The 12,016-nt window shown below is 36.7% G+C and overlaps 1 protein-coding gene across 1 annotated transcript; it reads right to left on the bottom strand.

The window, feature by feature from the left end:
* Positions 1 to 324: 324 nt before the first annotated feature.
* emx3 (empty spiracles homeobox 3) lies at positions 325 to 8,505 on the bottom strand. Its single transcript, XM_016553695.1, has 3 exons — positions 7,754 to 8,505; positions 3,443 to 3,619; positions 325 to 1,453 (listed from the first exon to the last, which is right to left on the bottom strand). Exons 1-3 carry the CDS (start codon positions 8,108 to 8,110, stop codon positions 1,286 to 1,288), a joined length of 702 nt encoding a protein of 233 aa, XP_016409181.1. The 5' UTR covers positions 8,111 to 8,505; the 3' UTR covers positions 325 to 1,285.
* Between the last annotated feature and the right edge of the window lie 3,511 nt (positions 8,506 to 12,016).

Here is a 12,016-nt window from a genome sequence, read left to right as displayed (position 1 = left end):
GACGCTGACTGTTTGCACATGGAAATCCAAAAGTGGAGATGTTTGTGTTCACGTTCAAGCACTTATATGTTGTGTGAGCATGTAAATACACTATTATTGGGAGTATTTCTGAGTAATGATACCCGTCTGCTTTATGTAAGCTGTGGTTGCTCAGGAATGCAAAAGCAACTTATATTAAAACAAAAACACTTCTAAATAAAGCTCATGCACTAATCAGATCCATTCAATGTAACATAATAGTAATAAGAAACAATAATGGAACAAAGGAATAAATCATTTCCAAACAGACATTAAGTTAACGTTTTATTATCTAATAGTCTGCAGGAAAAAAAGTTAAACAAACACATAACAAAAAATGCCTGATGAATGAAGACAAACAGATGGGATTACAGTGCTTTTCACCTTAAAGGAAACCCAATAAAGAAACTATCTGCTATGAAGTGCTACAAACCATTCTGGGTCTTGGAGGTTAGATTCTATCTATTTTAATTGAGAGAAAAAAAAAGAAAGAAATTCAAGCATTTTCTAAGCGTCTCTAGTTCACTGATATTTGACATCAGTTCAAGAGCCATTAAAAAAAGGAAAGAAAAATCATTCTCACGCAATACAAATCTTTTGTAAGCTTTAACCCGGATGTAAAACGCAAAATAAAATTTTGGGTTTGGAGCTCAAATGCATAGAAAAGTCAAATAAATAGAACCATTTCAGATGTGAAACTGCACTAGTGATTTTCTAGAAAGACCGTGAGGGTATTTCACCACTTTAAATTTGCCCGGTTCATAAAATAATGACATTTTGTCACATACAAACATCCAGTTTTTCAGAAGTACATCTATGAGTGATATTTGATTCACACACTGGATCGACCTATTGTCGTTAAGACTGTGGCCGTTGAATGTCTAAAGCAATTTAACACTACAAACATTTATCAGTCTATTCATTAAGGTGGTTTTATTACCTTTGCCGTCCGATATACTACTTTATAATGGAAATGTTCTGACTGATGACAAAGGAGCAAGAGAGAAGTGTAACAAAAGAAAGCATACAAAAAGTCTTCATTGCTCTGAGATGGAACGCGATCCAAAACGAAGAGGTCCATGTGTATTGCATACAGTCGAGTCTTTGTTCAGCTGTGCACGATCAGAAGTCAGCGGCAGCCGAATGTGACTCAGTTCCTTAGTTTACAAGCCGAGTTTCAATTCATGACAAAGTCTGAAGAATGTCTTGCTTTTTTTCCTGTGGCAGGGATCCATCAGCATGACGGATGTTTATTAGCCGTGTGATATCAGTCTTCTGAAATGACGTCGATGTCCTCAGGGCTGCCCTGCTGAGTGGCCACCCTCCAGCGGCTGACGTGCTGAGTACCTTTCCTCTTCTGCTGCGAGTCCGGTGACTCTTCCTCCAGCTTCTGTCTCTTGTGTTTGGTCCTTCTGTTCTGGAACCAGACTTTCACCTTAACAAGAATGACAAAGAGAGGCCATTTTAATGTATCAGCTTAAAACAGTTACTTAGCAATATTTTTTTAAATGCGTGTTTTTAGTCTTTTCTGATTATAAAAAGATGCAATCCTGTCCTAGGCCTATTGCCTGATGAAGGTCAGTGGGCCGAAACGTTGCTTGTGATAATAAACTTCAATATTTAGCAAGTATAGATAGTGTGCGGGATTGCATCTCTACTGCACTATATGTGAAAACATATGTGACCCTGGAGCACAAAACCAGTCTTAAGTCGCTGGGGTATATTTGTAGAAATAGCCAAAAATACATTGTATGGGTCAAAATTATTGATTTGTCTTTTATGCCAAAAATCATTAGGATATTAAGTAAAGATCTATATCAAAACTTCATTTTTGATTAGTAATATGCATTGCTAAGAACTTCATTCGGACAACTTTAAAGACGATTTTCTCAATATTTCGATTTTTTTGCACCCTCAGATTTTCAAATAGTTGTATCTCGGCCAAATATTATCCTATCCTAACAAACCATACATCAATGGAAAGCTTATTTATTCAGTTTTCAGCTGATGTATAAATCTCAATTTCGAAAAATTGAACCTTATGACTGCTTTTGTGCTCCAGGGTCACGTATATATACTATGTGAGCTTTTAAAACAGTATGTTAAAAAGCATTCAAAATAAAAGTTTCATTAAAAATTAACATTCTTAATTTAAAAACTTATCAGAATACAGATAAAACAGTGTGATAAAAACATCCAAAATAACTCATTTAAAACATTCACAGCAGGCAGCCAGTATCTTAAACCACTAGAGAAAATGCTTCTGTTTTGCATTTTTAGAATTAAAAACAATTCTAAATTATATTATCAGCTTAAAAGTTTTGAAATAAAGGTGAATATCAGCATGAAAAAGTTTCATTACAAATTAACATTTTTCATTTAAAAATGTATCAGAATACAGATAAAACAGTGTTAAAAGCATCAAAAAAAAAAGTAGATGTAAAAACAAAAAAGCTCATTTAAAAGATTCACAGCAGGTGTATCTGAAAGTCTGAAACTACTAGTGAAGATTCTTTACAGTTTTGTAATTAAATAAAAATAATTACAGATTATATTATCAGCATGAAAATGTGAATGTAATGTGAAATTATCAATTATTTTTTAAATTTAAAAATGTAGCAAAATATAGATAAAACAGTATTTAAAAAAAACATCCAAAATAAAAGTAGCTGTTGTTGTTGTTAGATTTCTTTAAAGAAAGATTTGTATTTATTTTTTTAAATTGCCCACTTCCTAATTAACACATACTCTTTCTTTTTATAAAGAAAATGTTACATTTAATTAATTTAAAGTTTTGTTTTAAAAGATTCACAGCAGGTGTCTAAGAGTCTAAAACCACCAGTGCAGAATCTGACATATTTCTTATTTTATGTCATAACATTGATTTATTATTATTATTATTTTTTTAATTACATTTTTCCATTCATTTCCAGGTTCAGATTTTAAATCCCAGGTTTTCAGAAGTGCCTCAGACTTTTGGACCCCAGGTATTGCTCAAGCCTAACAATCCTACACAAATATGTACGTACAGACGATTGTGAAAATAGCCAATTATTGAGTGTTGTATACATGCTTTGGAATTTATATAGCCTAACCCAAGGCAAGGAATGATGAATTACTTCCGTCCTGTGAGGAAACTAGATGAGTAAATGTGTGTTCACGTCCCGTGTGTGTGTGTGTGTGTGCATGCTATTTGACAAAAGACAACAATAAGAGTCAGTTTGTTGTTTCGGTACAGTCTATCCTGACCAATACAACATGACATTTCCTCACAACTCAACTCATAGTAAATGTGTGTTCGCGTCCCGTGTGTGTGTGTGTGTGTGTGTGTGTGTGCATGTGTGTGTGTGTGTGTGTGTGTGTGTGTGGTGGAATGCAGCCGTGTTCGCCGGAGGGATCGACCCTGACGCCTCTGCCTGCTCACCTGTGTCTCTGTTAGGCACAGCCCGTTGGCTAACTGCTTCCGCTCGGCTCCCACCACGTAATGGTTCTTCTCAAAGGCACGTTCCAGCCGGAGCAGCTGCGAGGGGGAGAAGGCCGTGCGGATGCGCTTGGGCTTGCGAGAGAAAGGTCCGTGTAGCAGCACAGTGATGTACCAATTCTGAGCACAAAAGCTCACTAATGGCATCACCAGAAGATGAAAAGCGGATTAGCATGAGGCTGTTCGGACTTTAAGTCTCTTTAAAAACTCAGAAACCAACCCTTTATCTGCAGACAATAGCTTTGAACTGACTCCTTTCAGAGGAGCGTTAAGCCATCACACAGAAGCAACTTCAACTCTCAGCCTCAAACACCGCAGCTCCTGCTTAAAAATAATACGTCGTCTACACACATCCCAACGCACAAAAAACACATTTTTGGCCATTCGCGACATATAGGGCGTTTGTTTCCACGCACAGAACGACGCAGGCCTTCATTAGCAGAGGCTTCCCAAAGGTCCTAATAATGTACAGCCTTTACTTCTATTTTACTAAAAGGTGCATATTTTCTGTCACTGCACTGTCATTGACGACTGCTTTCAGCTGGCGTGCTGAAAACGCTTTGAACACCACAGGCGAAAACAATGGAGACACCTCCGTGCAAAAATGAGGGGAGCCGGGTGCAAGAATGTAAATAATGAGTTCTCGGCGGTTTGAAGGTGTTGAAAAGCCCTCCTTAAACCTTCCTCAAGGTGCGCTGAGCGCCAACCAACCGAAACCGAGCTCGGTGGCAACTTTTCGAAACTTTCGCATCAAAGTGTGCGCTCGGCGCTCTCGGTCTGGCATCATCAGCATGTGTGGCATCACCTCGGCGTCTCTCTCTCTCTAGAGAGAGAGAGAGAGAGGTGGTGGATCAGACTGGCAGGCCAGAACACTGACTGAGACTCGAGCCTCATGAAGAGCTGGGAGACCCTCCGGGGCTTTGGACTAAAACACACACTGGCCTATCCACGGCAAGAAAGCCCCCAACATGAGGGAAAGGGAACCAGATGGCACCCAGATCAGCTTTACTATCATTCCCTTGGCACAAACAAGCTTGGTCTTGTCAGTGCTGTTCTCATTAGAGGCAGGGAGAAGGGTGGCCTATAGTGGGAAAGAAAGAGACTGGACCCTTTGGTCTCTCCTACAGAATGTGTGTTCCCTGTGACGCTGCCTCCCTCCAATTTTTCAGTCTTGATCAAATAAAACACACATACACACACACACACACACACAGTCTGGTCAGCTATCCTTGTAGGGACTCTCCACAGGCGTAATGGTTTTTATACTGTACAAACCGTGTTTTCTATCGCCCTATACCAAGCCTACACCTAAACCTACCCCTCACAGAAAACTTTCTGCATTTTTACTTCCTCAAAAAAAACACATTCTGTATGATTTATAAGCTTTTGTACCCATGGGGACCTCAATTTAGGTCCCCATCGTGACACGAGTCCCCATGACTCTGTGTGTATTCAGGTTTAAGTCACCACCAGGATATATAAACCTGTACGCACACACACACACACACATGTATACGACTTTAATGCTATTATGATTTTTATATTATTACATTGTTTTATTATTTTATTACATTATACTTTTGCACAAGGCCTCTAAAAAATGACTGCTTAAAAGTCTGCTGATGACACTGTTTATTAATGTCTCTCGCTCCCTCCTTCTCTCTCTCTCTATATATATATATATGTGTGTGTGTGTGTGTGTATGTGTATATATATATATATATATATATATTATTATTACTATATTACATTATTTATTACATTATGTTATGGTATGAGGCCTCTAAATTTTTTTTTATCAAACTCATCTCAAAATAATCATAATAATATTTTTCAAAATTCTGAAGAAAATTACGTAAAATTATATTATAATATGTATAATACGTAAAAACTTACTGCTTTCTTACTTAACACTGTTAATACATCTATAGCCTATATATGTCTATTCACACACACACATGTATATAAATATATACATCTATACACACATATGTATATATATATATATACGTGTGTGTGTGTGTGTATATATATATACACACACACACACACACACATATACATATATATATATATATATATATACCAAGTTCAATTACTCTTTTTGAAGAAGAACATGATTATCAAACCTATCAAATAATATTTTACAATTTGATTTTTAATAGGAATAAAAATGTTTTCAACAAACTTTTAAGAAACAAATTAATCTCAATAATCCTTTTTTCATTATTTTTTCATCCTTTCAAAATACAGTTATTATTAGGCCTATATAATTATATATAGCGCATATATAGTTCTTAACTGATATGATCTGCTTTTATATTATTACATTGGTACATTATTTTATTACATTATGCGTTGGAATGAAGCCTCTAAAAATGAAAATCAGCAGCGTTAAGAGTCTGCTGATGACGGTATTTATATACCTCTGGAAGATTTGTATTGTAACCTGATCGCACACAAATCTCAGAAAAGTGCATCAGTGTGGCACTGTCACAGTCTGTGAAACGTACCCATAACACAGACCCCTGCTCATGTACAACAGCAGGCCGCTCTGAGATCCTGTTTACCTTGTCCCGCATGACGGATCCGAGGACATGGACACATCTCTTTTCCCATTCAGGAAGCGGCAGAGTTAAAACCCATGGACACATTAGGCCATCCTTTCCCACCCAATCCCCACGGCTGCATTTAGCCGTGTCTAAACAGTAGTTTTCTAGGTTATTGGACACCATCAGTGAGTGGATCGGCTCTGTGTGTAAACAAAGAGGCTCTATCTGAACCCCGGATCTGAGTAATAGTGACAACAACCTCTGACTTCCACCAATTACCTGAGCAATGCCCTCGAGGACTGTGGAGCAGCCCAGGACCCTCACAGACCGGCCAGAGCTACTGATAGCTGCTTTAACAAATTGCCTGGTAAATAGGACCTCCCAGTATCGATTACACTTTTTAAGGACTCTGTAAACCGGACTATCAAATCTATCATATTATATACTACAATTTCATTTTTAACAATAAAAAAATGTTTTAAAGAAGTTTGAAGAAACAATCTCATCTCAAACAATAATCTCAGTGAGATGGTGATACATTTGCTAAATTTAAATCAAATTAATAACTAAGCTCTTAAAAGAACATTTCAAGGCAGATTTTCTACAGTTACCTAATAAATCCATAAAAGTAGGTGCTTGTGCAAATAATTGCTTAAAAAGCTAACATGTGTCCTTAACAGTATTATAAATGTTTGCATTTTATTATAGTATAATTTTAAGAGTTGTAAATGTTTATGAGCCTTATAATAACAAACATAAAAGAGAGCTGCATGCAGCAAATTGAGCTCATACCATTTCCCACATGTAATAGTAATTCATTTTTGTCCTCTCAAAAAAATTTAATTATCATAATAGTTTATGTATATCCAACTTTTAAAAAACGACGTGGAAATACAGTGCATAACAGTACAATGTGTGTCCTTCGTTATAGCTTTTATATATAAAAATTAGATCAGATGTTTACACGATTCTATTAAATGTAACATTTTTAACTAAAATAATCCTAAAAGGCTGAACTAAAAGCTAAATTAATTAAAGGCGGTACATTTAGGCTATCTGTATGATCAATTTATGCTTCAAAATTAATACAACTGCGATGATGTTTTAATAATCAATTATTTATTATAATAATATTGTACATTGAGTACTGAGAATAATTCAGACAGAACAAAAACGATTTGTATCGAGCAATTATGTCCTTCTTTTATAATATTGCCTAAATATGTAATCAAAACAAAGCAGCGGTCTTTCGTAATTTAACGATTATTATTTTGCAAGTCGTGTTTATTGGTTAAAGAGGTAAAAAAAAATGCGCTTCAATTAATTTATAGTCATTTTTTTAATAAAAGAAATCTTTACCGCACACTGTAATTTTCTCATGATTTTGAATATTTTCGATCAAATCGATAAAAATATTCAGTACAACGTTAATAAAGGACAATGTTAAGGCATGACTTCACCCGTGCGCATCACTATATATAATATTTTTAAAAATAATAGGCCTATTTAAATAAAACATTGAAATCAATACAAGCCTTTGAAGTTCTGAAAACATCGACTACCTCACAGGCTACTTAAAATCTGTTCATTTTTGTTGCTTTTTTCCCCAAGCTGTTTTTAACTTCATAGGCCTGCATGCACTGTTTTCAATATTTCGATATTTTCTCTGCATCCTATGCTTATGCAGCATAACTGAACACACATCCTCACCTTGGAATCGATGTCCCAGGTATCTGTTCCTCAGCACCCACGGGTAGAAGTTCAAGGTGTCCCTCTGATGGGGACTGAAGAAGGGCTGTGTGGGGATCTGGAGGTGCCGCAGAGACAGGCCGGAGTTGCTGGAGTGAGTGGCCGGATCTGTGAACATCATCTCTGGGCTGCTGCTGTACAATGTCCTGCCTGAGTTCTGGAAGCAGCTCCCAAAGGGAGAAGGATGGATGGATTCAGTAAACCTCAGAGCAGTGGGTCTGATGGGCTCATCCGCGGCGGCACTTGAGGAATTGGAGTCTTTACCAACGAGAGATTCAATGGTGAAGCACTTCTTATTGTGCTGGAACATTGTGAGGGGTTATAAAAAAATACTCAGTCAATTAAATCAAATAAAACAGTGTCAACAAGTATGTCACTCTGAAACCGATGCTGGGGTGAACCCACGTTTAAAAAAAAGTCAAAAAAGATGATATTTATATAGTCCATCTACAATCCATAACTTCATACGTTTCCTTTGGTTCCGTCAATTTCGTGGGTTGCAATACACTTCCAATAGCTGCAAATAGACGCGTGAGTTATGTTCAAATGAATTCAGATCTCATCTCATGCCCTTGTCAGAGCAAAACTCGCGCACCGTCAGCTGTGTCATCTGAAGCAGGCATCAGCTCCTCCGATGCAGATCGCTGCGAGCTCTGATGATCGATGATCCGTCAGATTGTGCGCGGAGGATTGTCATGAGCCAACTTCAATACCTGCGCGCGGAGCTCGGACGGCGAGGTGCGTTGCGGTGCGCATGCGCAGATCAAGAAATTCAGGATTTGACCAGAAAGAGTTCAACAGTGAAACAAAATCTATAAAGGGTAGACCTAAATTATAAACGAGACAGGCGAAACCACAGAACTGAATCTTTCTGATGTCATGATCATGTCGTTGGTTATGCGGTGCATTAGGCTACAATTTCTTTAATTTGCATTATGATTGCTATTTTTTCTTTTTCTTTGCTTGCTTTTTTTTTTGCGAAATAGGCTGAACACGTGAAAGGATTTCATAAAATGTGTTCTTTTAGGCTACACTATAGGCTAGTGTAAAAGAAAACGCATTTACTATCTCTGAATGGTCGCATAATTCGTCACGATATAGGCTATACATTTTTTGTTGTCTTATATATGAAACGTAGACTATCCATTTTAATAGAAATAGGCCTAGTTTTTTGCGTTCATAATTATTCACACACTGTAAAATGTTTTGTTTAAAATAATGTTTTATTTTATTATATTAGGCCTAATTATATTTAATAATTTAAAATATTCTGAAAGTGTTTATACGATAAAGCACATTCGAATGGTCTTTTATTTATTTTGTGGTGTAGCCTATTAACATAAAAGCGCTAACATCGTCACGACCAGTAAGAATTAAAGCCTACAAATGAGGAAATTCGCTTTAGTAAGCAACTAATAATAATAACAAATGTCATTATTACTATCATAGTTCTATTATTAACCCTTATTGCTGCTGCTGTTGTATCAAATGATTATTATCTTCTCCATAAGAAATATCCTTTAAGAATGTTCCTTACAACAAGTGAAGATAATAATAGAGAGAAAGAAATTGAAATTGTGTGATCATGAAGAACTTTCACTTGTCAGTGAAATCTTAAATGGACACATCCAGCACTCATTTCTATTTTATGGATAGAAAGAGAACTCAGGAATCTGAACTCGGTTTGGGAGTTTCTGAAGGTGTCTTAACGAAGCAGACACAGATCAAGGCAAGCAGGCATTGATCTCACGGCTTGACATGTCTCGAGTGCCTCTCCTTGTCTCATTTGTCAGTTACAAACGCAATAAGTTGTTGAGAGAGGATGGAGGCTAATGGGGTGGATCAGAGTCTCGGAAACCCTGGACAGATGTCACCCTTTTGAGAAGGAACAATCGTGGCTCAGGAGCCACACAAAAGCCCCCCTGCTCAGGCCTTTCACAACCCACCCAGCGGAAACCCATGTGAACCACGCAGGGCACAGACCCCACTGAGCCCCAAAGCAGCCCGTCTCCAGCCCTCTTGTGCCTCCCTTCTCAGTCCCTCTGCATATAATTAATAGCTTTCTCTGGCCAATTTAGTCCCCTTTGCCTCAAATACAAATGGCCATTAACATCTATTAATTTTGCCTCTGGCAATTGATTGCAGATTGTGTAGAGCTGAAAGGCTATAACAGTTTGAGTTTTTGTAAGCACTCTGGGTGTGAAGGCGAGTTAAAATGTGATTATTGTTCCCCTGCCTGGAACTAACTGGTGTTAAACCCTCTTTGAAGATTGGTTATTTTACTAGTCATTAGCTGACTCAGAGAGCCTAAATTAAATGGACGACCATCAATAGCTATTGACTTGAGGAACATGATCAAAAATAGCTAGCATGTTCGTTAATTCAGCTATTCACGATGAAAAATTTACAGGACAAAGATACATTACAAAAAGGCTTAATTAAACTGTCTAATTGAACAACTTCTTAAATTACGTATAGAACTCAGATCTATTAGTATAGTGTTAGTAGACAGCCACAGTAAACTCTTTACGTATTGCTGAATTCATTATTTGCAGAAATGTACAAAGTATTTTTTTAAAACAGAAAATTAAATATTTTGCATATAATATGGAATAATGTAATTACTTTTGGTTTAAAAAGAAGTAGTAACTGATATAGAAATATTACACGATGGCAAAGAAAGCCAGAATTAGTAACACAATTTGTAAAACAGGACAAGTTCTCACTGTAAAACAATTGTAAGTTTTAATATAATCATATTAAAAAATAGTATGACTGAAAAGTACATTCAACAATGTTTGCATGATGTAGGCTACAGCTAAATGTGTAAACTAATAGAGGCTATAAGGATGCAATGGTTTAAGCACACAATCGTTGTTTAATGTGGCACTAGTAATCGTGCATGCAGTCCGTTTTTTCACTATACTAAATAAATGTATTACAGGTCTCAATATGATCTGATACAGGCTTTTGTTAGTTATAGTCTTCAGTGACAGGCTACCAGAGCACAGGTAGATGCATGGTGAGCCTCATTCTATACAATAACGCCCTCTAGTGTACCAATACTATTGAACTGTCACCAGCTGAATTTAAAGTGGTCAAACTATTTTAATTATAGGCTAGTGAATTAAGCTAACTAATCATAATGCAGTTTCATCTATCATGTATTCAATTTCAGAGGCGCAGCTCGTCATAATGGCGTTTTCACTAGTTAGCAGTAAACCGGTTACCTCACCTGAATGTTCATAGATTTGTTTTGGATGTTTCGACGTGGAAAGCAGTTCTTTGCAATGGAAATATGGATATTTTATTTGTAAACATCATACTTTTTTCGCTTATTTCAGTTAACGTCATAAAACAAGAGCTAACCCAGTAGTAGTACTGACCGTGTGTCGTATAAACAAGGCTGAAGGCCCAAAAATTGGATGAACAGACAAACTGATTCAACTGAGTAATTTACGCTGGAACCGCTTCGATTGATTCAAATTCAAACTCGATTCACTAGCAAAAACCAGATCAAAACAGCCTTTCAGTTTCGAGTTCGACATTGCTTGTAATGATTTTAAAACACATGTCGTGATGGGTGAAACTGAGATTTTCGAAACTCCGAATTAAACCATTGCGTCGAAAAATGATTCACTGTTTCGAAGCGCTCCGATCGCGTATCGTGAATCATTTGAATCAAATCGTAAATTTAAAAGCGCGTATCGCGAATCATTTGATTCATATAACTTCGGAGCGGGTTCGCAAATCATTATTCAAATCGGAACTTCGGAGCGTGTATCGCATCATTTTCATATCACTTCGGCGCGGGTTCACGAATCGTTTTGCAAATTGAAAGATAAGTGATACCCGCTCCTAGTCCCGATCTGAAATGATGGGTTCGCGAATCAATTTCGGATCGCATGACACGATCCTTTTTTTCTGATTATCTCTCTTTCTTATTTATTAAACAGTACAGTTTTTTAGAAAGACAGTATACCGTTATAAAAACAAAACTAAGAAAAAAGAAAGAGATAAAGTAAAAAAAAATCTGTGACATTTACGGTAAAATACCGGCAGCTGTGGTTGCCAGAACTTCACCGTTAAAAATACAGTAGCAACATTTTAGGTTTTACAGAATTAACTTAAATTCACAATAAAAAAACGTATTTCATTAACTGATGTAATGTTAATAAACCAGCATATTGAAGTACTAATATCTGTTTTGAACCAT

Source organism: Sinocyclocheilus rhinocerous, unplaced genomic scaffold, assembly GCF_001515625.1.
Source record: "Sinocyclocheilus rhinocerous isolate Xijiao unplaced genomic scaffold, SAMN03320098_v1.1 scaffold44, whole genome shotgun sequence".
NCBI lineage: Eukaryota > Metazoa > Chordata > Actinopteri > Cypriniformes > Cyprinidae > Sinocyclocheilus > Sinocyclocheilus rhinocerous.
The sequence above is the reverse complement of the archived record's forward strand: the minus strand, read 5'-3'. Positions and strand labels throughout refer to the sequence as shown.

Bases quoted from the DNA above. Each gene is read 5' to 3' on its own strand.
- emx3 (XM_016553695.1), bottom strand. From the start codon at position 8,110: ATGTTCCAGCACAATAAGAAGTGCTTCACCATTGAATCTCTCGTTGGT. The intron at 3,620-7,753 runs GTGTGTTCAGTT...TTTTGTGCTCAG, and splicing joins ATCGATTCCAAGGTGAGGAT to AATTGGTACATCACTGTGCT. The intron at 1,454-3,442 runs GTGAGCAGGCAG...ATTCTTGTTAAG, and splicing joins TGTGCCTAACAGAGACACAG to GTGAAAGTCTGGTTCCAGAA.